This window comes from Pelodiscus sinensis, chromosome 4 (genome assembly GCF_049634645.1).
Source record: "Pelodiscus sinensis isolate JC-2024 chromosome 4, ASM4963464v1, whole genome shotgun sequence".
Lineage (NCBI taxonomy): Eukaryota > Metazoa > Chordata > Testudines > Trionychidae > Pelodiscus > Pelodiscus sinensis.
The window spans coordinates 84,358,388-84,385,493 of record NC_134714.1 but is presented as its reverse complement, the minus strand read 5'-3'; the positions used below and the strand labels follow the sequence as shown (position 1 = coordinate 84,385,493).

Below are 27,106 nucleotides of genomic sequence, written 5' to 3'. Positions count from 1 at the left end.
AGGCTACTTTATGTCTTCGGAGCCTTGGCTAGTCAGGTTAAGAGTGGAATAATTCAGTCACTGGCCAAAGTGTCTCACACCACAGCTGGCCTGGGTCAGTTTTCAGTGGCTCAGACTGCAGAGTTATAAAATTATACAGTTGATGTTAGGCTTAGTCTGCAGCCTGGTCTCTGAGACCCTGCAAGGGAGGAGGGTCCCAGAGCCCACACTTCAACCCGAGTCCAAACATCTACATTACATTTCTATAGCCCTGCAGTCTAAGCTCCACAAGCCCAAGTTAATTGGCATGGGTCAGCTGCAAGTATTTTTTTGTAATGTAGAAATAGTCTTAAAATCGTGTCCATGGTGTACTGATTTGCTAGATTCCTGATCCTGCTTCCAGGGTCTAAAGTTTCCAGGACTATGGCTATCCCAAATCACCGCCATGTTCTCTATAATGCTGTGATTGGGTTGGAGGAGTGCAGGTTTGTGTCATTCAGTGCTTCAGTGACAGAAGCTCAGACATTTTCTGTTGCAGATATTTGCTAAGGCAGAGTGGACAGGCATTTCTAAACACCAGGAATTGAAGAGTTAAATGATTCTCTTACCTCAGACAAAGCCAACAGTGCTAACTGAGTGGTTAGATCAGAACCAAAAATGGGCCCAAACCAAGGATATTCTCTATCATGTGTTATGTGCTTGATATACTCTCCGATGTTTCTGTAGAGCTTTTATCCCAGTGAATCCCAGTGTTAACTTTTATGAGCTGCATGAATAGGTATCACTGAAATCCAGCCAGCTCAAAGGCAGGGTACAAGAATGTTACATAACAGTGTAGGCTACAAGGTGAAAATTTCCTAACTGAAATGGTAGGTGGGATTTCAGGAGATTCTCATGGACACAGTGACCAATTGGAATGTGTGTCTGGGCTGTGGAAGGACTCTCCTCCCCCACTATGGGGTAGGTTTGTGCCACTGGGATAATGATCTCTCCTTTTTTATTTTTAAGTGCCTGTACCTATGATCTTTGTGTGCTTTGGAAGCTTTCCTCTGAAGCTTGTACCATTGGCTACTGTTGGAGTTGGATTAGCAGACTAGCTGGGCTGATGGCCTACTGTATTTGTACAGTTCTTGTGTTCTGTGATCATCTCCAGTACAACTTGGAGGGCATTGACTTGCATTATTCCAGGCTGGTCATTTCTTCCCCATTGCAAATAGTCCTTTGGTTGCCACTCTCCCATCCACCACCATGTGCCCTGGGCATGCTCAGTGCCTGCCATTCAGTTTTGAATTCCAGCAGCTGATGTCCTGGAACTATGCTGAGTAGATTCAGAGCTGGTTGCTGAAGTCCCACGATGTCTAGTGTGACGCTGTTTGGACTCCCTGTGTTTATAGAGACCAGGAGGGAGACCACAGTAGTTGCAGAACCATTTTATGAGTGGAGGACAGGCTAGTACTCGGTGCAAGGGGAGATGACCTCAGTCCAGACAAACATCACTACACCCACCAGCATAGCTGGCACAAATTAGCTTGGTAATGGCAATTTCAGAAGAGAGGCTCAGGACTGAGTGTAGCATGGAAATGGAATTGCCTTGTGACTTCTAAAAGGGGAATGGTCTTTTTTGGGCTGGACTGAAGCACATTGGCAGCTGCTGGTGGGGAAAAACTCACACCCTACTGCTGCCCAGGGTAAACTTGTTCTGAAAATGGAGGCTCTAGATCAGTTCAGAGATGTCAGTCTGGGACCCTTCATCAGTAATCTGGTTTTTTTCCAGAGTTGATGACCAGCTATTCTAGCAGAGGCGAATTGGCAGTGCAGCTCCAGTTAGCAAGTTAATGGAGATGTACTCCAGAAGCGCTGACATGTTCAGCGCCTGGCAGCGGGCCCTGTTGCTCTAAGGGGCTGCCTGAGTCACACTCTGGGCTCCGTGACAGGGCTCTTATTCAGCCTCTTAGTCAATTATTAATAAAGTAACTGAAACAATACTCAAAATGTCAAACCACAGCGCAGACCTTGGAATCACTGGGTCACATTCCCAGGACTGCAGTGGGACATGTTCAGACCCTCCTGGATTAAACTGGTGCTGGGAGGGGGGTGCACATTAAAGATGGAGAACAAGCTGCATCAGTGCTGGAAAGAAGCACTAAGGGAGCCTCTTTCAAACTAGGAAGAAACTGATTAGAAAATAGCCTTTGGCAACCTGAACCTGAAGAACTAACACTGAGGTGCTTTGGGCTCATCAGACATGCTTCTGATATGCACTTAAGCTTCATCTGTACTGGGACAGCTTCCCATGGCCAGCCTGAGAGAACCAGCCCCTGTCTCATTCCTTTTGTGATCATTACCAAATGGCTAGAGAGAGAGGTTTTGCCATCCTGCTGCTTCAGTAAATCCTCCAATAGCTCTGTTCAGCCACCTATGTCCTATCCTCCTGCACATCAGGGCAGAGGGCATGTGGCTAATTCTGTCCATCTTTTCCTGAACGAGTACTGGAATAGTCCATGCTGGGGCACTATTTTGAGACATTTTCAAGGAAATAGAAGCAGGAGGCTAGTTCACATCCTCAGGTTGAGCTTGTTGCATCCAGTGCTGTTGTGTGAGATTAGAGCAGCTCAACAGAAGAATGCGCAGTCTTTGTGCAACACAGCTTAATATTACAAAACCAATTATGGCTGCACAATAATTGGGAGAAACATTATCTTGCTGGTATTCATTTGTGATCCAGGTTGTCCTCTGGTCTCCCAAGCAGTCTGGGGTCTAAGAGGAAGGATTTGAACTCTTAAGAAATGTGGAGTAGAATTGGAGGGAAAATAGTCTTTTCGTGGTTGTATTCTTCTGCTCCACTTGGAAATTTTGGCTTTTTCATGAAATATCAAGAACCAAAATATTTTGATCAACAGTGGTTTCAAGTAGTCCCATGGGAGTTGTACTTGGGGGACAGTATGCTTCTGTTCTCCTCCATGAGCCAGACTCTGGAAAATGCATGACTCTTAGGATGCACCCTTTCACCTTTCTAGATTGAGCAAGGGTGTTTGTTTGAGGAGTTTCTGGCTGTGATGCATCATGGGAAATGTAATTCTTTGCTCTTCCACCTCCCTCCCTGCAGTGAGCTCTGCCGATGAGCTATTTGTGGCTGTCTGAAAGCTCTGGGAGGGCAGGGTAAGTGTTGCTGAGAACCGGGGCCTGGCTTTTCACCAGCGGTGCTCCAGCCCAGAATGCTGGACCACATATTGCCAGACTACAGAAGTCCAGACTATGGAGGCCAAACCTGTCGTTAAACTGCTTAACCACTTTTGCAGAAACTCATGCAAAGGCTGCTCGGCACCTCAGTAACCACTTCTGCAATGTAAAATCTGGGACAAACCACGACGTGCAGCATTTAGAGGAGGGCCTGTTAGCCCATGCTCTGAGAGCATTGTTGGTACCACTCCAGTCTCAGGCTCACCCCCTGGACCTCTTCTCCAGATATCTGTATTTTGTGCGTAACTTCTAAAAAACTCAGTATCCATTTGTAACACCTCAGCAGCAAAGCCAAACAGTGGAACAAGTGTAATCTTGGCCCCAAATCACAGACTAGAGTGAATCACAGCAAAAGTGGCTAATGGTTAGGGTCCACAAGGAGCTGAGAGCAGAAAACGCAAATTCCACTGGAATTTAGGGAAAGATAAGAATCTTAGAGCTGCGATAAGGCAGTGAATTCCCACTTATCCTCCTGTGGGTAGAGTTGCCAGATGGCTGAAACAAAAATACTGAAACCTTTCGCCCCCCCACCCCACACACACACACAAAAAACCACCGGGAAAAAAATTTGTTGAAGGAAAAAAAGGGGGGGGGGGGGGGGACCAAAGTTGTGGAGCAAAACACTCCAAGAACCTGGATCACTGCCAAGTAGTTGATTAAAACAAAAACAAACCAGACATGCTTCATGGGGGGGGGAGAGGGCAACGGGGCTGGCCAGGGGAGATGGGGGGGCAATGGGGAGCAGGGTTGGTCATGGGGGGGGGGTCAGGCAGAACAGGGCTGGCCGCAGGATATCGGGGGGAGGGGAAGGGGCGGGGCTGGCTCGGAGTAAGGGGGGTGGAATGCACAGCTGGGGGAATCGGGGGCCGTGAGGGTGACCGGGAGAAAGGTGGGGCAGGAAGCAGAGTTGGCGGGGGGGGGGTGCAGCGGTGCTGGCCAGGGGAGATCAGGAAGAGGAATGGGCCGGCGGGAAGCACAGCTGGGAGGGTGTAGGGGGCCTGGCCGGGGAAGATCAGGAGGGGAAGTGGAGGAGAACCAGCCGGCGGGGAAGGGGGGAGGTGAGCAAATTGGACGGCGGGGAGCGGGACTGACCTGGGCACTTGCTGCCTGTCCCGTGCAGGCTCCCGGTGACGCAGGAGCGAGGCGGAGGCTTCTCCTCCTCCTCACACTCAACTGACTGAGGGCTCCCGGCAGCAATCGCAGCCCCACCTCCCAGCTGGGACTCCCAGCCGCTCCCCCGCCCACACCAAGCTTCCGTGCGGTGCGCAGCCGGAAAAATCAGAAAATACCAGACATTGCACATGTCCGATATTTTCTGTTTTTTTTTACCGGACAGAGCGTGCAAATACCGGACTGTCTGGTACAATACTGGACATCTGGCAACCCTTCCTGTGGGTCTGCATTTCAGAGCCCAGGTAATGGTGAAGGAGATAAGGGAGCTGCCTTTCCCCCTTTAGTGCCAGTCTGTCAAACCTGCAGCTGCAAGGTGCACAATAATCTCTGCTTTCCCTCAAATAATTGGCCTTGCCTGGCACTAGTATGTGAGCTCCTGCGAATAATCTGCTTCTGTGTATGATGGAAGGTGCTGGCAAAGGCCTGGAGAGGGTGGGTAGCTGTTGTCTTCCTTCCCTTCAGCAGTGTAGCCCCTGCCCAACTGTCCCTTTCCAACCCCAGAAATTTGAGGGTTGGGTCTGTTGTTTGTTATTGGTGAGAAGCAGTAGAGTTCAAGCACTGATTGGTAGCTTAGTGGGTTGCACTGGCAGAACGGGCTTTGTGTTGGTGTACAGCAGTGGTCCCCAACCTTTCGAGGTTGTCGGGCGCCAGGGGGCGTGGCCGTTCGCCCGCCGGGTGCCAGGGGGCGGGGACACTTGCGCCCCCCCCCCCCCCATAGCCGCATGCCCGGGGGCGGCCTCCCCCCCCCCATAGCTGCATGCCCGGGGCCGGCGCTCCCCCCGCCACGCGCCGCGCGCCTGGGGCCGGCGCTCCCCCCGCCACGCGCCCGGGGCCGGCGCTCCCCCTGCCATGCGCCCGGTGCCAAGCCAGCCCAGCCCCGAGCACCTGGCGGGCGCATGGCCTATGATCTTTGTGTTGGGCACCGTGTTGGGGACCACGGGTGTACAGCATAGCCTGTGGAGCAGTGGAGAGTTTCCATTGCTGCAAGGGGAGAGGAATACCAGTCCGGCTGCAGGCAGGGAAAAAGGCAGAGTACTGGGTGTTGCTCTACCTTACTATGTTGTATTTTAGATGACAGATTCAGGACTGAGATTTGTCTCTGTCTGACCGATGAACATACCTCTGCCATTTCAAGGGGGTACTAGAGCAAAGGCAGTGACTGCAGAGCTTTCATTGGAGCTGTGTGTCGCAATGGGTTGTGCTGGAGATAGCTGTGCTCAGCAGGGTTTCTGCCCTGCCTTCCCTCAGTGATAGCAATGGTTCTTTGCCTAGTGCAGTGTGTTTTCATTGTTGTTGTTTGGACAGGAATCCCTTCCCCCTCAGCACTTGTTGGCTTTGTAGCATTCATTTGGGACATTGACGTGGTGCAAAGTGATGAGCTGCCTCTGCAGAACTGATATTTAGGATGTCCCAAAGAAAGGCTCAGCTCTTGCCACAAAATCTGACCTGTGACTGCGGCATGTGAAATTGAGAGGATGGGGAGGCTTTCAAAGGTAGCTGTGCTCTTGCCAGCCCCTAGTTGAGTATCTGTGGTGGAGCCTGCCCTCTGACCAAGAGAGATGGCAATGGGTGGGAGTGGCATAGGATCTCAGATTCTCACCTAGGATCTACTCTTTTACACTTATTGATAGGCAATAATATTAAGGGTTCACAAAATGTCATGGAAGCATCTAGAGTATAAGAAGTCCTCATCTGTTGCTTTGTAAGTAGGGTCACTCTGCTAATTGTAAAGCGCATCCTCCATCTGTCTCTAAAATCCTCTCAGTCAGAGGTCCCTGACATTTTGAACAGATTTACTTCACCTCAGTGTTATCTCAGTTTTACATAAGGGGTTACTGGAGCATATAGCAGGGAAGGTTACACATTGAGTCAATGAATAAGCCTGGGAAAGGCACAGGAGTAAGACCCGACTCCAGTTCTCTCCTTTAACCACTAGATGAGATTGCTTTTCATAGGAACGTGGGGGAAGGGTAAGAGAAAGAACCCTGATCTCTGCAGCAGAACTGCTAGGAGCCTGCATGTGCGGTTGCCTGAAGTGACTCTGGAATTCAGTCCTTAAGATTGTTTCTGTAAAGGGGCTGCAGACTTGGCTTTTTGTAACTTTGTTTCTGTTCCTCCAGGGCAGGGTGCATTTGATGGGGCCCAGTCAGGTAGGTAGAGTGACTGGTTCTCATGTCATTGGCATTCGTTGCTCTGGATTGTGGTATTTCTTTAGCATGATTGTGGCCTGTAACTGGGTTATCTCAGGGGAGCCCAAACTTTGCCCAGCCTAGGGCTGCTTTGGTGACTTGCCAGAAGTGTGAAGGCTGCATGTAATGTGCACTAAACCAAACAAATTGCAGCCACCTTCTTCTTTGATGTGGAAGTGCAGCCACCTGGAACTGTCATCTCAGTGGACTGCACTTTCATGTTAGACATGGCAGAACTCCTTTAGGTGAGTTTAGTCTGCAGACTTCATGCTGGGCACACTTGGGTTTTCAGATGTTGGCATGAATTCTGTTCCTCCTTCTGGGTGGTGATGGTTTCTTGGGCCAGGTTACCTTGGATCCAGCTTCATCTTATTGTGGCATGTGGTTCAGTCATCTGCACTGAGACTGCTTTCCTCCTTCTCATCCACTGTTGTAATCAGGAAATTGACTTGCTATGCAGTTGGCACTCCGATTGGCCACTCTTCCATGAAATCTCCAAGAGGCAATTTTTTCTCTCCCAGCTGCTGGTGAGACATCATGTTATGATGGTGTGTCCTCCACACTAGCCTGAAGCTGTGTTAGGTGGCTCTAAGTGCTAGCTGAGGCGGGTAATCACATTTGCTAACATTCTCTGGAGTCCAGCCCCATATGTCAGAAGGCTGGCTGTTACTATGTCATTGGACTTATCAACACTGATGAACTCTGTTCTAGTGCTAGAAATTCTTTCCATTAACTTTGAACTCTCTGCTGTGTGAGCGTTTTGCTCAGGCCCTGGAATTGCTGATAAATGTCCGTTTTTCACAGAGACAAGGTGGCTGAGGTAATATCTTTTATTGGGCCAACTTCTGTTGATGAAAGAGGCAAGCTTTTGAGCTTATTCAGAGCTCTTAGGTTTGTTTTTCACAGCTGTGTTAGTGCAATTCTTTCTATGTGGGTGTTCCCCACTGCCTTATCTCTTCCTGTTTCCTAATCTGCCATGCCCTCAGCATATTCTTCCTATTTTACTTTTTTTCTTCTCTCTCTCTCTGCAACAGTCTTATAATTTAAGCACAAATAAAGCATAAAATAGATATATTTGTCCTTTATCCTGGAGTCACTTAGTTGGAGTCAGCTGGTTCCTAATATTACCTTGAAACATTGCATCTTGGTAACATCAACTCCATATCCCTAGCTTCCAATTCTACAGATATTCTCTCTTGGTTCTCACCAAAACCCATCTGGATTCTTCATATGGCTTTATAATTCCATTAGTTTGCTCGTGTGTCTTGGTGATACATACCTAGATAAAGAGAGACTGGCTGCTAAGATAACTATGACTGCAAATTGTAGGATTTTCTTCCTGTCTGCTTGAAACGCTCAATCTGCTTCAGCATTGAAGTGAAGCTAAATTATGTCAGAGATATGTGATCCCTCCCAGCCATGTCACCAGCTTGTCCAGAGTCTGAAATGGTATTAAATACAGTAGTTAGTTGCTGGCTTCTGCTCTGATAAAGGCACCAACATGTGATATTCCAGGTTGATCAGGCAGTCTTACCTGCAGGACCTGTAATCTCTGTGAACCTCAAGTTTGATTGAGGGCCATATCTCTGAGGTTTGTTACTCATATACTTGAATGCTGTATCTTTGGAGTATTTTGTAACATTGTCTCTTTGCTGGCAGACCCTGTCTAACTGCATTCTATTAATATCTAAATACTAGGATATTTTCCACTTGAGATTTGCATAGAAATTGGATACCCATCTGATTGTACCTACAGAAATTAAGAATAATCAGGTTCCTCAAAAGCGGCGAGGAGTCCTGTGGCACCTTATAGACTAACTGAAGTGTTGGAGCATAAGCTTTCGTGGGCAAAGGCCCACTTCGTCAGATGCATGTCATGCATCTGACAAAGTGGGTCTTTGCCCACGAAAGCTTATGGTCCAACACTTCAGTTAGTCTATAAGGTGCCACAGGACTCCTCGCCGCTTTTGCAGATTCAGACTAACATGGCTACCCCTCTGATACAGGTTCCTCAACTGGTTCTAGTTAATTGTCCTAATCATGCAACAGACTCAAATCATGGCATAGATCTCAATTAGCCTGGGTGGTGTTGCCCCAGGTGAAACGCACCTGGAAATGGTGTGGGCATTTTGCAGACAGTTAAGCAAATACTTCCCTTAATGGCTTTATGGTGCCATTCATTGCAGAGTGGCCTTTTCAGGACCATACTATAGCTCTGATACACCTTGTGATTCTGACACAGCCAGCACCTCTGGGGCTGTAACTTCAAACATTTGGATGGCAGCCCTCTAAGAAAAAGCAAGGTATTTGACAATTTAGCAGATGTCATAATTCTTGTTGCCTTAATGCCCGAGCATGGTATTTGGAAGTGTATTATGCTGCTGGAGATGCTACCCTCTGGATAAAGGAGAAAACTGAGGTGCTGACCACTTGGTCCTAAAAAACACCCTGACCTGGTCTCCCTAACTCCACCCTGTAGTTTCAGTCCTCTAGTCTAGAGGGTGTCGAGAAACAGGAGAGGGTTCAGAGAAGAGTCATGAGAATTATTCAGAAATTAGAAAACCTGCCGTACAGTGATGGACTCAGGAAGCTCAACCTATTTAGCTTCATAAAGAAAACATTAAGGAAGTGATTTGATTACTCTGTAAGTACTTGCATGGGGAACAAATATTCATCACTGACAATTTTGAAATTAAGATTTGTGTTTTTCTAAAAGCTCTGCTCTGGGAATTATTTTGGGGAAGTCCTATGGTCTGAGTTGTATAGGAGGTCACAGTGATCACAATGGTCCCTTTTGGCCTTGGAGCCACCCCGTAGGTAGCTGCACTTCAGTGTTGGATGAAGTAATTCCTTGTCTGTCTGGACATTGGTGTGTGGTGTTTGTTGTATGCTTTGGACTCTGGGTGCTTTATAAGCACTTGTTGCTGGTTGTTTGCTCTTTGAGTTATTGCTGAACATACCGTTTGGGTGAGGAGGAGAACAAATGAATAGTGGAGTCATTAGTTCAAGGACCATGGATGTGCTTTGTAGGAGTAATAGCTGTTTGCATGGCAAATAAGTGGCTAAAATTTAGAGGCTTAGAAATAAGATTAACATTGCATTTTCAAAACCAAACAGTACAAGGGGTGGAACATCTTGTCAGAGATGAAACATAGCAACGATCTGCTCTCTCCAAGGCAGAGAGGCCACCAGGAAGCAGTTTCCTCATTTAGGCAAAAGGTTGTAGAATTGGCTGCAGTTGCTCATGTATAAATTGGAAGCACTGATAATTCCAGGCCCCCTGAATGCTTGGGAGTTGGTTTTGCCTTGGCTGCCTTGATCTGAGATGGCAGATGGAAATGAGATTTTAAGCAGTTTGTTTCAGGTGGTTTATAAACTAGTTGACTGAGCTCTGTTGTGACAGTAAAGAGAAGCCCAGGCATTGGTGTTGTGTTAGGCTTAGTATAGTTCTCCAGCTGTCATCCCTACATGCCGTTACCCAATGTACCATTCTCCTGATTTGGGAGGCAAATCTAGCTGTGTTTGGGAGCGCCCCAAAGGATTAGATACCCCTTTCTTTTTCCTTTCCTCTCATGAGTACCCAAAAGAGAACATGCCTTCCTCTCTAATGCTGGTGCAGGGACTGTACCTTTGTCCTGGATTCATAGACTCTAAGCCTGAAAGGGACCATTGTGTGACCTCCTGTCTATTGCTGGCTGCAGAACTGACAGCAGAGGCATTCTCACTGGGGCTGCGTGCCAATTGTGGTTACAGGCATTGCCTACTGGGCCCTAAGCATTGTCTTTCATGTTGCTCCAGTGGCAGGTGTCTAGGTAATTTTGGTCTGTCCTTAGGGCTGTGTTCTTCAGCTGGTCCATGTATAGTGATTCGCCAGGTTCAGAAATCCATTTCTCAAGGACCTCAGCACAGAGCTCTGCAACCCTGGGATATTGCATCAGTGCAAAGCATTCACAACAAAGGCATGAACTTGGCCGTGCTTGGGCTCTGCTCCTGGCTCCTGTTGTACGAACTAGCCTTGCTTGAAAGGCAGCAGCTGTGTTAAATGTAGAACATCCTACTTTTAATCTGGAGGATCAGCCTGGAGAGAATGCAGTTCTATGTACAGCACCTTTCCAGAATGCATACAGGGACCTGAATCTCTCCTTATGCTTGTCTGGGCCCCCATCATTACGGTGCCTGAGAGCATCACAAACATAAATGGATGTATCTTCCCAACACCCTATGACATCAGGAAGTATCCCTGTTGTACAGATGGGAAACAGGCATAGAGAGATTGACTAACCTGTGCCCACTGGGACACTGCAAGAATGCCTTATTCACACATCCCTAACTTAGCAAACTACACTTCATTTAAATATCAGCACAGCTGCAATGTATCTGTGTATGCACAGTGGTGTATGGCAAGCTGTCAAGAAGCTTCTTGGTTAGATGGAGTTTGGGCACTCATGCGATAAACTGTTTGTTGTTGATGTTGGTGTTGTGGCCTGGCTGTGGCTGTGTACAGTTGTTCTGGGTGCTTTCTGCATCACCCTCCCCTGGTCTTGTATATCTGCTGGGTATTATGTCCTCAGTGCTTTCTACCTCAGCATGCCTCTGTTGTGTTCATGTGATGGTTGATCATCCCCTCATGGCCTGTATCCAGAGCTGCCCCCTAGTGCCTTACTTGTCTCCCTAACTTTTGTACAGGGACTGGGTTGTTTATATTGGTGAATCTGCTGCCTCTTGTATTGTTTGGTGAGTTACAAGAAAATATCAGTAAACAGGGAAAATTAGAGAGAGAGAGCGAGTGAGACAGTGGTGAGGAAATCTGCTCTCACAGCTAGGACTGCATGGGTGGGGTTGAGGACTACTGGCCCCTGAGAGAGAATGCTTTCTTGGACATTGTGGCCATAGCTATCATACCTGTGGACTTGTGACTATTCTTGGCATCAATAAGCACTTGCTTCATCTCAAGCAGGCTTTATTTCCGTACATTTCTGGAATTGGCCTTTGTCTGCCAGACCGGATCACCTGCTGTGTTTTAATGAAAGCTTTCAGCTGGATTGGAATAAAGGTGCAGGTGGGGGAGGGATGGTCAAGTCCCAGTGCAGGGATATGAAGAGAAGTGGCTGCATGCCCCATGGGAGGTGAGTTTAAGCTGGGAACTGGAAGGGATTCAGAGACCGTGAATGATATTGGGCAGCTCTACAATTCAAAAGGTGGAAACGTTTCTGCTCCATCTTGTGGCAGCCTTTGTGGCTTTACTGGTGCTATTCAGGACAGTGTGTATTCCTCCTTCTCTTGCTGAGCATAGAGATGCAGCATTGGCTTTCCAGGAAACTGGAGCTTTCAGGGCAAGGTTTGCTCTTCATTGTCCTTGTGGTGGACGGTCATAGTTCCTCTAGGCTGTTCCCGCACATTGGGATTTGAAAACAAACCTCTCTGATAGGGATATAAGCGACTAGTCAACTAATGGGCTACCCAATAAGCAAATGTAGGAACTTGGCTAGTCGCTTCTCTCCCCTCCCCCGCTCTTGCTGCCTCTATCAGAGAGAGGCAGCAAGGGGGGAGCACAAGCCTGTGCTGGAGGGAGCCAGCGTAAAAGCTGGTTCCCTCCCCTTTCCCCCCTGAGCACTGTCTCTGTGGGGGGCAGTGGGGATTGAAACAGTCTTGCTCGCTCCGGTCCCACTGTTGCTCCTTTTCCTTCGGAACGCACAAGGTCCACCTGTGGCTCTTGTACGTATCAAAGGAAGAGGCACAGAGGGGTTCCTGCTGCCTCTCTCCCTTTGAAATCTATAAGAGCTGCGGGTGGGATAGCGAGTGCCCAGCTTATCAACTAATCGAGTAGTCGATGAAAATTCCATCGCCTACTCAATTAGCTGATTGATCGAAATGTCACATCCCTACTCCCTGATGGAAATGGATAGGAGCAGCTTCATTCAGGTGGTGTGTCTGTGCATGCTCCACTGCAGTTCTGTGTTCCCACATGCTCAGTGAATCAGTTCAAAGGAGAAAAGCTCAAGTTCAGAGTGTGTTTCCTTTTCTCCTTTCAGTTCAACTCTCCCCTCATCTCCCTACTAGGGCTTCATTCATGGAGCCAGGTTCTCCATTTGGTAGAAGTCCACTGAAGTCATAAGAAGTTATGCAAGTGAGAATTTGGCCCACAGTCTGTGAAATCCCAGGAGAGGATCAGGGACCATACCCCTAGGGTGGAATACTTCTGGTGTGATGAGAGCTGTTCTTTGCAGGACTTCAAGCTGGGTAGGGGTGTCTTGTGCTGTTTGGTACAATAACACTGGCTCTGCCAGGTGATCTCCCCAGAACAGTTTTAGGGTATGTCTGCTCGGGAACTAGACACCCGTAGCTGGCCCATACCAGCCAGCTCGGGCTATGGGACTGCTTCATTGCTTTGTAGGCATATGGGCTTCGGCAGGAGCCCGAGCTCTAGGACCTGGCATGATGAGAGGGGTTATGGGCCAGCTATGGGTTTGTCTTTGTTGTCTAGACACCCCAAGGCTGCATCAGGTGATTAGGCCAGCACCTAAGTAAGATTGTTCTACAAACGACTTCATAGATTAGTGGCACCAGTTCCTACTTTGTGAGGGATAGGCTCCAGGGAGAGGAGGGATGGGACCACCTGATGGAGCTGCCTCTCATCCCCGGGCTCTGCACTGCTCCATCATGCCCAGAGCCAGCCTGTCCTTTGTGCAGTTTTTGCCTCTGCCTTTGGTTGGTTCAAGCTATGGTCCAATTTTAGTGTGCATACAGGAGCAAACTTCAGTCGAAGAGCAAATGCACCAGGAGGAAAGCACATAGCCTGGCCCCACGCTCTGGAAATGGGGACGAGGGGTGTGAGTGTGAGTGTGAGAGAGAGAGAGAGAGAGAGAGGTTTCTCTTCCAGGTATCCTCACATCTGTGTAGCACACAGCCACTGTGCTGCAGGTGCCCAACTCTGAGCAATCTCCGATTGTGTCGCTACCTGTGGCCACTGTGTATGGGACAGTTCCTCGTGCCTCAGGACATCCAAGCCCCACATTTGCCTCCCTTGCTGGCTGGCGGTGTGGCATATATTCCGTACTGTCTCCAGATATCTCTTACATTACTTGCCCTTAGGGCCGTGAGTGCTCACAGCCTTTCCCAGTCTATGGGCCAGGTGGGCTCTGCTAAGGTCAGGCAAATTGTGGTGTTTGCCGTATCATCCTAGGCTTGTGTCCTGTGGTGGAGGGACAGCGATGCCTGCTCCATTGCACATGTGCTGCTGGGAGCCCAGTGTTGTCCCTGAATCTCTCTGTGATCTCTGGCATTTCATTCCCAGGTGATGACAAGTATGGACGGAAAGTAATTTTGTTCAGTGCCTGCCGGATGCCGCCCAGCCATCAACTTGACCATGTGAAACTGCTGCAGTGAGTACTGCCTTGGGGGCCCACTGCTCCTGGGACAGCCTGGAGTGGAGACAGTCCCTATGCTCTGGGTGCTCGGGGCCAAATATACAGGCAACAGCTGCTGTTGCCAGGGATTGTCCTCCTGTATGCTCCTCTTTTTCCGCACCCAAGTGCCTCCATTTCTGCAGTGTGGCAACATTTTCCTTATGCCAGACGCAGCCAGTAGGGAGCAAGCTTATATACAGGCCAGCACATGCTGTGAGCTCAGAAGTTCCTGTGTCTTCCCAGGTATCTTAAGTTCACACTGGACCAGTATGTGGAGAGTGACTACACATTGGTGTATCTGCACCATGGCCTCACCAGTGAGAACAAGCCGTCCCTGGGCTGGCTGCGGGATGCTTACCGGGAATTTGACCGCAAGTGAGTAGGTGTGGCCAATGGGATAGGACTCCTGAGTTTTCTTCTGCAGTCTGACTTCCTGTGTGGTCCTTTTCGGAGCTAAAGCATGTCCTAGGCAAGTTCTTTCCCATCTGTAACTAGGCATCGTGGTCCTTCCTGCATCTCTACCTGCTGGGAGTTGGTGGGGATGAACGCATGTTTGTCAAATGCTATGAAGACAGGAAGTTTTCCAGACAGGCAGAGTGAGGGGCATGGACTGCTCCTGCAGAAAGTTCTCTGGGTCAGCCAGGGGCTAGCAAAGGCAAGAGTCAGTGCAAGTGTCCAGGCTGTGTGGGTGCTCCTGCCCTTGGGGCAGTCTCTCGCAGTGGAGTTGTGGGGTAGCAAAGAGCTTGGCTGAGGGTGCTGGGTACATGAGAGCTAGACAATGTGGGGAAAGTGAGGGTGCAGAATGCTAGGAAGGGGGTTAGCACAGGGAGCCCCACAGTGGGCTGAGGGTGCGGAGGTGGCGCTGGGCACACTAAGGAGCCATTTGCAGCATGGAATTGTCTAGCTCCCTGACCCAGGCAAAGCTCTCCCTCACTCAGATTCCTTTGGCAGGTACAAGAAGAACATCAAAGCGCTGTTCATTGTGCACCCAACGATGTTCATCAAGACGCTGCTGATTCTCTTCAAGCCTCTGATCAGGTAGGGGATAGGGGAGGTTGGCTCAAGCTCCCCAGGTGCAGGGGCTGTACAGCATTCTTCTGCAGGCAGGAGGGGAGCACAGGCTCCTAGCTCCTCCTGCCTCTGCTGCATTAGCCTCTCCTAGAATTTCTGAGCTCAGAAAGATCCAGGTAAAACAAGAGCCCCTCTCCTGGCATCCTGGGAAGCTCAGCCCCTAGAAAGGCCACATGCTCCAGTCATTAGCACCAGGGCAGAAGGGGAGGAGGGGAATGAAACCCAGAGGGGCACTCACTTCAGTGTGTCACCAGTGAAACCGTTAGCCCCCTGTGCCACAACTGAGAAGAGGAGCTGTCTCCAGCCTGCTGCAGAGCCCAGGGAGGGGCAGGGCTATGTGTGCAGAGCCCATCTTTGCCAGGCTTTGAGACAGCTTGTGGAGCAGCTGTAGCACTGCCTCATTGAATATGTGGGTTGAGAGAGAACTGTGTTGTGTGGTACCCTACTGCTGAATCTCTCCTGTCCCCAGCACTGCCAAGGCTGCCTCAATTCCTACAGGCCCCAGGATTTCCCAGCCTTGCTCCCCAAGACAGGTCTGCTAATGCCCCCTTGCTTCTGCCCTGGGCTCCCCCCAGCTCTTCTAATGTTAGTCACTCCAGGTCCCACACAACCTGCTTGTCCTCTCTTTTGCAGTTTCAAGTTTGGCCGGAAGATTTTTTATGCGAACTTCTTGAGTGAGCTGGAGGAGCACGTGAAGCTGGGGCAGCTAGGGATCCCAAGCCAGGTGCTAAAGTGAGAGCATGCGGCCTGCCTACTCATACCCCCACAGATCTGTGAGAGAAGGCAAGGTGGAGGGCGGGGCGGGGAGACTGTGGCAAGGGGGAAGGAGGCAATAGGGAGGGGCTTTGTTTTACTCCCAAGTGATGACTCATCTGTGCTAGCAGTGCCAGGGTGCCTCAGTGAGGTGGCTCTTCCTAACCTCCCTTCCTGCCTGTCTCTTCAGGCCCACTTGGCCCTTTTGCAGCTTCCTGATCTCCTCTCAGGCACATGACCTTGCCCTCCCTGTCTGCTGCTGCCTGTGCATTCACTTTGCTCAGTAGCTCAGTGGGGCCTTCTCACTTCAGCTTCCTCTGTGGCCTCCCAAAAGTTCTTCAACTGCAACTCCTGCCTGTTTGGATCCCTGTCTTCTATGCACATGGACTCCTCCCAATAACCCCTTGCCTTCCTGCAAACCTGCCCTGCCTTCTTAGCTGCACAGTCCTTTGCCCTGGCTTTTCCCTGTCATCCCTGCTAGCTTCCCTGTTTGTATAGACCTCCCCTTGCATCCTCTTCTTTGCTGGTGGCTGAGTATTGTGGTCTCGCTGCCTCACACTTCTGAGCTGTCTGCCCTTGCCTCTACAGTGTGTGTGGGTCAGTCATCAGCAGGTGCTGTCTTTGGGGCAGTTCCCAGTGGGCCAGCAGGAGCTGGTTGTACCCATAAGACCTCGGGGTGAGTGCTGGGTGTGTGATGCAGATGCTGGTTGGTGGTGAGATGGGCAGATTCCCTACCAATCTGTGTCTCTCGCTGCAGATATGATGAGTACCTGAAATCACTGCAGAAACCTTCTCAAGTGCCCCAGAAGCCAACCCCCCCACGCCCGCCCCTGCCAAACCAGCAGTTTGGGGTGTCTCTGCAGCAGTGAGTATCTTGGAATTGCTTTGCTTTGGTGGCTGGGTCAGCCAATGTCATTGCCATTTGTATAATGCAATAGTGCAGTTGCAGAAATGGCAGCAAAATTGCCAATTTCTTGACGTTGCTGCACAATATCAGTTGTCATTTGAAAAACCCAGTTCTCTAGCTCAAGTCCTGAGCTACCCTCTGCCCACTTCATATCCTGGTCTGCCTGGGCTGCTTCTTGGTGTAAACTAGAGGCACTTCAAAGCTTCTCTATCATGCTGACAGCTAACAGCCCTCGTGGAGTTGTCAGTAACTGAGGTGTCAGTGGGATACAGGACACCTGGGATGCTGTTTTAATAGTCAGATTCTCTGGGACACATCACATCCCTGAGGCAGCTTCAAAACTGTGGAGGTGGGAAAATGACACTGGCAAATATTTAATGTATTTTTAGCTTTTAATTCAATCTTGCCACTGGAAATGAAGGGGGACCAGGCCCCATGTGCTCAGGCAGTTCTCCACGAGGTAGTTTGGGAAGTGATTTTCTAGCTCTCACGGCTCCAGGGAAAGCCTTCCTAATGGGAGATCTGTGTAACCAGCAGTGACTGCAAGCTGAGCGCAGGTGTCCTCAAGCAGCCTCTCTGAGAGGTGAACCAGCCCATTCTTTGCATTGGGATCTTGACCCTGAAGCCAGATGACGGGGCAGTCATGTCAGTGTTAGATGTTGCATTGCTGATAGTCTTGACTGAACCATCCAGCATTTTCATTGTGGGATGTAATGGCAGATGTTGAAGAGTATTACACAACAGCTAGCTGCTGTCTAGGTAGATTCCTGTACTTCCCTCCCCTACATTTAAATTCCTCTCCGTCCTTTCCTAAAATGGAGAAAGAAAAAGGATTGCACCCCATAGAGCCACTTCAGTTGTTTCCTGGTCCCTTCCCAGCAACCAAACGCTCCAGCTGAGCCTCTGATGCTTCTCAACCTAGATCAGCAATGTAACATACAGGTATTGTCGTATCAAACATCAGGATGCTGCCCTGGTTGGACTGGGCTGGGAGCAGGGAGGAGGAGCAGACTGAGGGATAGGGATGGATGCGGAGAAGGATCCCATAGAGGTTCCTGTTATGCATATATGTCAGCTGTGATGAGCTGCATGTGGGGGAGAGGTAACTGACATCCTCTAACCTTCTCTTCTCCCCACAGCCTAAGGGAGAAGAGCCCTGATCAGTCCCCTATCCCACTCGTGGTCAGGGAGACCATTGCTTATCTGCGGGAGCATGGTGAGTGCATAGGTAAAACCCTCAACCCAACTCAGGGCCATGCAGGTGCCTTCCTCTCCTCCCCACCCTAATGCCAATCCCATCCTGACAAAACAGAAGGAAAATGATAGTAGAGCAATTTGGAGCCCAAACGTGAGTGCTTGATCCAAGAAGAGAGACCCTGCCATGGCCTCCTTCCTGCAGAATATCTGGGCATGGGCAGTGCAGAGGTGTCCTGTGCACACAGAGATGCTGTTGCTCTGACAGACTTGCCAAGTGCGGTGCGTGGCTGGAAGAGTTGGAGAGCTCTGATGTCTGATAGGCCCAATCTGAGCTCTCCCTTTCCTGCTTTCCCTCCGCAGCTCTGACAACAGAAGGGGTTTTCCGGAGATCAGCGAACACACAGGTTGTAAAAGAGGTCCAACAAAAATACAACATGGGTAAGTGTCTCTCCTTAAAAGATTCAGAGGGCTAGCCTAGTTAGTCTGTAACTGGAAAAACTTAAACAGTGAATAGTCCCACAGCACCTTAAAGACTAACAGAACATGTAGATGGTGTCATGAGCTTTCATGGGTGCAACCCACTTCTTCAGATGAATGGAGTTATTAAAGGTCCAATTTCTAAATAAATAGGGATGGAGGGGGAGAGGGAGAGAAGGAAAAAGGAGGCAAAAAGGAAAGGAAGTGTCAATTAGAGTGTCCATGCTACATGAAGCTGGCTGAGAAGGTACTAATTGTTCTTAAGTGCCCATTGTTGGGTTTTTTTTATGTCACTAGAATGTGGAATGCAATGGGCCATCCACCTCTGTTATAGGAATCAAACCTGTAAATGAAGTTCGAAGGCTTCCCAGTGTATTTGACTTGTGGAATTGGCCTGAAACAATACCGTGACTTTGAGATCCATTAATGAGTGCCTGGGCAAGTTAAAATGTTCCCCAACAGGTTTCTGTGTGTTGCCTTTTCAGATATCTGATTTGTGTCCACTAATTCTTTCTCATAGAGACTGTCCAGTTTGGCCAACATGGCAGAGGGGCATTGCTGGCATTTGATAGGATAGATCACATTAGTGGATGTGCAGTTAAATGAGCCTCTGATATGGTGTTTTATGTGGTTAGGTCCTGTGATAATGTTGCTTGTGTAGATGTGTGGACAGAGTTGGCACTGAGGTTGGTTACAGGGGTGTTTTCCTAGATGAATATGATGGAGGTGTGCTACGTGGTTGCCGGAAAGAATTTGTTTGAGGTTAGGGGGTTGTCTACAAGCGAGGAATGGCCTGTCCCCCAAGGCTTGTGAGAGTGAGGCATCATTTTCCAGGATAGGTTTATAAGGAGTTGGAGGGGTTTAAGTTGTGGGCTGTAGCTGATGACAAGTGGTGTTCTGTTGTTTTCTTTTCTTGGCCTGCCTTGAAGTAGCTGATGTCTGGGTACCCATCTGGCTCTGTCGATCTATTTTTTCACTTCTCTGGGTGGGTATTTCCGTTTTAAGAATGCTCTATATAGATCCTGTAGGTGTCTCTGTGCGATTGGAGCAAATCCAGTTGCACCCTGGACATAGAAGCTCTTTACACCAACATTCCTCCCCCGGTTTAGAAACTGGACCTTTAATAACTCCATTCATCTGAAGAAGTGGGTTGTGCCCACAAAAGCTCATGATACATGGTTTGTTGGTCTCTAAGGTGCTGCAAGACTATTTGCTGTTCAAGTTTCTCCTTAGAAGAAGCCAGCATTGTGATCCCCCCCCCCCACCTTCAAGTCAGAGTTTATTCTCTGGTCCTTGCCAGTCTTGATCCTTAGTCTCTTCCCCTCTCTACTGTTCCTATCCTGGGGCTCTGTTTGGAAGACGAGCTCCACCTAGCACTACACAGGAATGTGTGAACAAGTAAGTACCTCTTTGGATCTAGACTGGGATCCACCCAAAGCATTCCACTGCTTGAATCCTGCTGGCTAAAGGGACTACACTTTACCTTTAATCTACCAGTGGATTTGTGTTTGAGCAGTGCAGAGCACACACACCCCTGCAGCCCGGGCTGGTCCTTGAGTGTCTCTCTCCCCATTTGCTCCCTGAGGAGCCTCTTCTGTTTCCCAGGGCTGGCCATACTTCCTTCCCATGCCCAGCCCTGGGAACGAGGCCAAGACGGGAGAAGACCGCTATTTGGGATGGTGAGCCTTGGGGACGTGGGGCTGGAATTAGCAGAGCTGTTGTTTGGCAAGTAACTGCCATCTCAAATGAGTCTGGTCCCATGCTCGTCCCCAGTGCGGATCTTTGACCCATGCTCTGCTCTGTTGGTCTTAAAGGAGTCTTCCCCATTGCCCCTCTACTTTATTCAGTGTGCTCCTGCTCTGGTCTCTGGGTACTGAGCTTGTGCCTGCTCTCTGTCCTCAGGAATATCGGTGGATTTCCAGCAATATGAGGGTGTTCACCTCTCTGCCGTGATCCTCAAGACATTCCTTCGGGAGCTGCCAGAGCCTCTGCTCACGTTTGGCCTCTACAACCATGTTGTCAACTTCCAGAGTGAGTTGGGGGCAAGAGGGCCCAGCCAAATGAAGCCTGAACTTCTTGTGGGCAGGGATCTTCTTCAGTCTACCCTGGACAGCTACCCTCCCTGATCCCAGGCTGTGGCACTGGTGCTTTCCCAAGGAATCCAGACAGCATGGATGAGCCCTCATTGCCAAGGGAATCTGCATGGGATGGAGAAGAGAGGGAGTCCTGCCTGGGGTACCCATCCATAGGGAGCAGGGTTCCTGCCTCTCAGAGGAGCCTCCCTGTGTGAGTCAGGGCCCGCATTGCCTGGGGAAAGTGGAGTGTTCTCCTTCATTGCCAGTGTGAGCTAGGCTCTTGCTCATGTGTTTCCCTTTCAGACACTGAGGAGTCGAATCGCGTGGATGTTGTTCGCAAAACCCTCCAAGCCCTGCCTGAGGAAAACTACCAAGTGCTCTGTTTGCTGATGACCTTCTTGGCAGAGGTGAGTTGCTCCAAGGGCAGGCTCCTCCCCTCTCAGCTCAGAGCACTTGGTCCCAGCTCCATTACTGCCCATCCACTCCCCCCAATATAGATGCTGCCCAGTAGAGAGGGAGCAAGGGTCAAGCCAGGAAAGCACCTTTCGTTATCCCCCTTTCCCAAGGGCTGGAACCGGGTGTGATTTGTTGGGCTCAGGTAGTCTCTCTCACTGGGGCGGGGAATAGGGGCCCAGCTCCTGAGATGGTGAAACCTCCCACTTTGCAAGTAAAAGCCAGGAAACAGGTATGTGCACCAGATCTGGCCCTGTTAGATTAGCTGCTCCACTGGGCCAAATCTGTCCCCAGCAAGAAGGCAAAGACCTCAGGCACCCTAGTGCTTTGGGGATGCTGGATGACAACACTCCCTGGGCCCAGATATCTCTGTGTGAGCAGGAGGGTAGGATGCCAGCTGTGCAGAATGTGGCAGGGTATCACTTGCCATCTCAAAAGCCCTGCACATCACCCAAGTTGTCCTTCCCTGGACTCTAGTTGCTGCCTTCCCCTTCCCTTCCCGGCCTGGAGAAGCTAGAAGGGGCTGATAGAATGGGGGGGCGGGATTGAGAAATTTACAGTCACACTCACATCAATTGAGCTGATTGTGTGGCCTGGGCTGGGAAATGGCTGAAGGGTGTTGGAACTGCAGAGGGTGGCTAGAGCAGGGGCCTGGGCTCATGGCTGCTGGAATCCTGCTTCTGTTCTGCCTCTTCATCATCATCTGTATTGCTGCACCTCTGAGCCGGGCTGGGCTCGGTCCAACAGCCCGCGAGAGATGTCCCTGCCGTGGAGACAAGGCAGGCAGCGTGAGAAAGGAAGGGCCGTCTTCCCCATTCACTCACTGGAGGGGAACTGACACACACAGACCAAGTGATTTGCCCAGACTCCCACAGGCAGCCGGTGACAGAGCTGGGAATTGAACCCTGGTCCCAAGTCCCAGTCAAGTGTTTTCCGCTTCTCCTTCTGGGGTTCATGTATTTCTTTTTGTGCCTCAGTTTCCCCCCTAGGTTAGGAAGTGGAGCCCCTACCATGGGTGTCAGAGAGGGCAGCGCGTCAATGCTGCTGTTGCTGCTCTGAATCCTCACGGTGACCTTTCTCCCTCCGATGCAGGTCTCCGCCAACTGCGACGTGAACAAGATGACAAACACCAACCTGGCAGTGGTTTTTGGCCCCAACCTGCTGTGGGCCAAGGATGCAGCTATCACCCTCAAGGCCATCAACCCCATCAACGCCTTTACCAAGTTCCTGCTGGACAACCAGAAGGTGCTGTTCCAGGACGTGGAGGCCTAAGCTGGGGCCAGCCCACACTAGCACACTGTGCCCACCTTCCCCCTCCCTCTTCCTACCTTGTGGAGCTGTGGCCAGGAGCCTCCGGTACAGAGGGTTCATTAGAGCTCAGGCAGTGAGCAGAGTGAGGGCTGTGGAGATGGTGGGACTGCAAAAAAGCAGGTGACTATTTGCCAGAGGTAGGGGAGGGGAGCTGGTCTCCCCATTCCTGGGAGCGGAGGCTTGTCCCCACAGCCATTCTGTGCAGCTCTTCCCTGGCCATGCTGCTGTACTGGGGGCTGTTCTCTCTCTCTCCTTCCCTCCAAGGGCTCCTTTCTGCCCTCCTCTCCTCCCTCCAGCAGCCCTGCTTCTGTGCAGCTCCCCAGATCCCAGCTCATTCCTCCTTCCTGCATCAGCTAGGCTAGCAGAGCCAGGGAGAGCTTGGCTCGATTGGTGGGGCAGGATGCTAGCCCCTCCTATCGGAAGCTGTCCTGGCTCCTTGCCCCCAGCTGGAGCAGGTCAGGTAAGCCTTGTGCTGCCTGTGTTGCTCCTGGGCTAATAACAACCCAGTGTACAAGTGAAGGAGTAACTCGCTCTCGGGGGGGTTGGGCCACTGCGCTCTGCCAGAGACTCTGTGATTGAGGGGAGTTGGCTTAGCCCTGCCCTCTGCTGGCACTTTTACACCAGGGAGCCAGTAATGCCTCCCCAGGGGGCACTGGCACTTACTGCCATTACTGGTCACTTTCACCAAGAGGTGGGTGTGCGGGCCTGGGGTCTGGGGTGTTTAGCATGTGGTAGCCCAAGACTACTCAGTTCTGGCTCTAATGGGTCCCCTTGGCTTTGTCCTTGGCTCCTGGTGGGAACGTTTCATTCCAGACCCGGCCTCAATGGGTATGTGCTACCTGGGGATGCAGGGCCCCCTTTGTAATGCTCTGTGGTCAGTAAGCTTGTTGGAATCATGCAGGGGCAAGTGCCCTGGCGGCACTTGACTCCCCGTTGCCAAAGCCCACAATTAACACTGCCTTTCTTTGTGGCTGCAGCACAGGGACACTCCTGGGGCCCCAGCTTCTCTGCTGGCTAGCCCCGATCCCAGCTGCTTTTTGACTTTGCGGGTGTGTGGAAATTTATCCAGAAAAAATGTAAGTCAGAATGTGGCCTGAAAGGAGGGGCCTGGGCACTGAGGTCAAACCTTAGTCAGAGCGTGCAGGGCCTGGATTGCAGGAATGTGTCCAGGGCTGAGCTCTCAGGTGCCAAAGCTACCAGGAGCATTGTGCCATACAGCATGCCCCAAGCCCAGTTCCTCCCTGCCCCATGTGTCCCTTCCACCCTGTCAGGGGAGCTGCTTGGATGCAGCCCTTATGTGCAAGGCGGGTAGCGAGGGAGCTGGTTCTCTGCAGGCCAGGCTCAGGAACAAAGCAGGCAGATCCCCTTGTGAGGCAGGTGCACTGCAGTCACTGCCTCAGGGTTGGTTGTAGTATGTGGGGATCCCCTCTGCCACTTGCTAAAGTAACTGGGAGCTCACCTCTCCTGTTCTTGGCCTTCTCGAGAGAGGCTTCCATACTGGAGCAAGACTCTCTGTTTCTAGCCTCGCTCCCTAAGATCCATAATCCTTGTGTCCTGCTGTGCCAGGGGCTAGTCCTGGGCCTAGCTGCAGCCCAGCCCTGGGGAAACATTGGGACCAAGCACAGCTCATCTTATAAAGTGGCAATTTCCTGTTGGACATTGAGCTGCTTTTAATAAGATTTTAACCTGCCCTAGAAGTTGACCAGAGGCTGATACCTTGGTTTAAAAATATGACAAACTGCTGATGAGCATCAACAACAGGAATGGGGTCTCCTCTGCCAGGCCCAGGAGCAGGGACCCAGGATTGGCAGGAACTCTGTCCTGCAGTGCAGCCTAGGCTCAGTGCGGTCTCTTCTTGCCATTGCCAACTGCGCACGGGGTGACACCCAGACGGGTGAGATGGGTAAGTGGAGGAGCAGAGAATTCGGAGGAGAGTTGGAGTACTGGCAGTGCATGGCTTGGGGTCACCCATCCCACATCGGGTGCTGAGGCTCTGGGAGGCTGAAGGGCCCCTTGGGGGAGGCACCAGGCCCAGAGCTGTATGTTCTGCTCTGTGCCAGTTGAATTTCTGTCTGTTGGGCTGGGACACAAATGACTTTTGCTGTGAATGAGTCTATAGTGATGGTCTGAGTAGGTCACTAAGGGCTTCTAATTGAGCTTGACTTCTGCTAGATCCAGCAGCCTCCCATGGAGGTTTCTTGGGAAATCTGAAGGGACTTGGGGCTCCTACTGAGATCAGGGGGGAGGATAGTGTAGGAAGAGCCCTGTGCTTGTCCCCTGAGCTTTGTTAGGTTATGCTTAGTGTTGACAAGCTCGAAGGGGGTGTGAGATCCCATATCATAGCTTCTATCCACCCCCTCTCAAGGGGAGTATTCCCGTCCTGCATGTATGTCAGAGCAAAACTAGGCTGGGATTGCTGATGATATCTGGGCCACAGCTCATTGTTCCTTGGCTTAGATTAAATCTCCCCTGAGGAAAGGCAAAACAAGCTCCGCTCCTTGGGAACAATCAGAATCTTAAGGGCAGTAGCCCAGAATAGAAATTCCCCCTGGCCTGGCTGCAGACTCAGCTGTTGCTCTCGGAAGTGAATTCTTGCCCACGTGTGCACACAGCTGGTAGTACTGAAGCCTGAGCTGGTCCGTGTTGAGAAATCAGGGTGGGGCAGCCCAGGGGCTGGGAGGTATTTCCATAACCTCCCAGAAACACTAAAAAAAATTCTATGTAGTTAAAACTCCTGCATTTAGGGGCTTTCCTATTTTAATATAATGGTGCCTGCTGCAAAGCCCTGTGCTAGTGGCTAACTCTGCTTCTGGGGCAGAGCTCTGCATGGGGAAGGGAGCAGACCTGGTGAAAAGTCAGGGTGTTGGTACTGCACATGGTGAGAATGGGCTTCCAAGGTTTTGGGAGAAATCCAGTGTAAATATTCCCATTCCTTTATCCACTCCCCTGCCTGATCTACTGGCCCTGCCAAGAGGCCTGGGACAGGCATGGCAGCTATGGCTACTTTACTTTTCAATTTAGTCTTCTGGATGCCTTTTATGAAAATATTACACTTGGGCTTGTGTGTGAAGCGGTGGCCTGGGCCTGACTGCAGCCCTTGGCTTCCCACACTGGATGGCAGGTGAGTGACTGAGCCCACATCTCTGCCAATGAACTGGGAACTGAACTGCCTTCCCTGTCTGGCTGCCTCTGGGGCCGTACAGTCTGAGGCAGAGCTGGGAGAGAGGTAGCATGAAGGTAGCTAGAGTGACTAGAGGATCAACCTTGGCCCAAGAGGCCACACTAGTCCCTGCTGCCTGTAAGTGATGGTTGGCAGCAGGTATGGGGTTGCATGGTTACTCTGTGTATTTGTCTCCCATAAAGTGTCCTTGTGGACACAGCTGCCCAAGAGCTTCTTTCCCAGCGCGGCTTCCGTATTAATATTGACCACAGTGGCCCTTTCGGGGTGAAACATTGTCTCCTCTCTGGGCCTTGCTCTGCAGTGCTCAACTCCTCTGCTTCCCTTATTCCAGTGGTATCTGAGCAGCCAGTGAGTATACACTGCACAACTGGCTCTAGCAGTCAGCCCCTCTACCTGTCTTTTCTGGAGCAAGAGCCTTTGGGTGGTGCAGATGAGGCACAGCTAATTTGATGCCTTATAGTAACTTCTCTCCTGACTTGGCAGAGACCTCTGAGGGCCAAACTAGTCCCTGACTGCTCTTCCAAGCAGTGGGGCTCTAGTGCAGTTCACAGCTTTGCTTTTTGTTGGTGTTCCCTGCCTTCTCTCCAGTTGGTGTTTGGCAGGCGCAGGGCTGGGGGTTTTACTGTAACATTAATTCACATCAATTTTTATTTCCTTCTGTGCTGCACCAATCTTGTATTTCACAGTTTGCACTTTTTGTATTTCAATAAAAATCAAAACCCAGCCCCAGAGCATGGTGTGCTTGTTCCAGCTGCAGCCTCTGCAAGATAAAGCAATGTGGTCCCTGCCCTGTAGGGCTTACACTCACAATACACCAGCCAGCAGGGAGAGGGGTAGAACACAAGCAAAACACACTCTATGGTCATAGCAAACTGCATGTTAGATCATGACTATTTTGGGGGAAGATGTGTGTTGAGGTCTGTGTGTGGGGAAATAGCTTTACTTTTGTGGGGAGGAAGAATCAGCTAACATGGAAGGGCTGTTGAGGTGGTTAAAGGTGAGGTAAAGGGCGGGGGGGGGGAGCTGGAGCAGGCAGCCACTTAGCATGAGGCAGGCAGAACTGTAGATAGTTGTGTGACTGTTCAAAGTTTTCTGCTGTGGCTGGTTCTGCTCCTACCAGTTGGGAGTCTCTGGCTGACTTCTCTTTGCAGCCCACAGGGGGAGGACAAGACAGCACCATCTAGATCTGGGCTGTGGGGGTTTCTGTGCCAGGGAAAGCTTGGTAGGTTTCAGCCCCCATTGTGGTGCTTGAGCGGAACAGGACAGACTCAGCTCAAAGCCCTGAAAGAACAGTTACCGTTTTTAAGTGTACTTTGAGATGTGTTGCTCGTGTCCATTCCAGTATGTGCACAATCATCAGAAGGCTTTTCCCTAGTGGGATCTATAGGATTGTCTGTAGTGGCCCCTGTGGTGATACCTCATGGCATCACACACATACCCCTACCAACCTGACCCCGCTTTAGTTCCTTCTTGATGAAAGTCTGATTGAGGGGAAGTAGATGGATTGTGAGCAACACATCTCACAGAGCAGCAGTTACAAAGGTAATAACTGTTCTTTCTTTTTCAAGTGATTGCTTGTGTACATGCCAATATGTGACTTACCAGCAGGTTGTACAGAGGAGGGCTCAGATCTCAACTTGTTCTTGAGTGCAGTACAGCTCTGCCAAATACTGCATCAACCTGGAACTATTGGG

General features: G+C 50.5%; 1 protein-coding gene across 4 annotated transcripts in view; it reads left to right on the top strand.

Moving 5' to 3' along the window:
• Positions 1-26,135, top strand: part of ARHGAP1 (Rho GTPase activating protein 1) — a 38,195-nt gene extending 12,060 nt beyond the window's left edge. For all 4 annotated transcript variants that reach the window (XM_075927612.1, XM_075927609.1, XM_075927610.1 and 1 more), the window contains 10 exons: positions 13,876-13,963; positions 14,231-14,362; positions 14,939-15,025; positions 15,692-15,790; positions 16,569-16,676; positions 17,858-17,934; positions 18,276-18,353; positions 20,295-20,423; positions 20,771-20,874; positions 22,013-26,135. In XM_075927612.1, coding sequence (XP_075783727.1) covers positions 13,876-13,963; positions 14,231-14,362; positions 14,939-15,025; positions 15,692-15,790; positions 16,569-16,676; positions 17,858-17,934; positions 18,276-18,353; positions 20,295-20,423; positions 20,771-20,874; positions 22,013-22,192 — 1,082 coding nt within the window. In that variant the 3' untranslated portion in view covers positions 22,193-26,135. The remainder of the gene's footprint in view (positions 1-13,875; positions 13,964-14,230; positions 14,363-14,938; positions 15,026-15,691; positions 15,791-16,568; positions 16,677-17,857; positions 17,935-18,275; positions 18,354-20,294; positions 20,424-20,770; positions 20,875-22,012) is intronic.
• Positions 26,136-27,106: the final 971 nt, after the last annotated feature.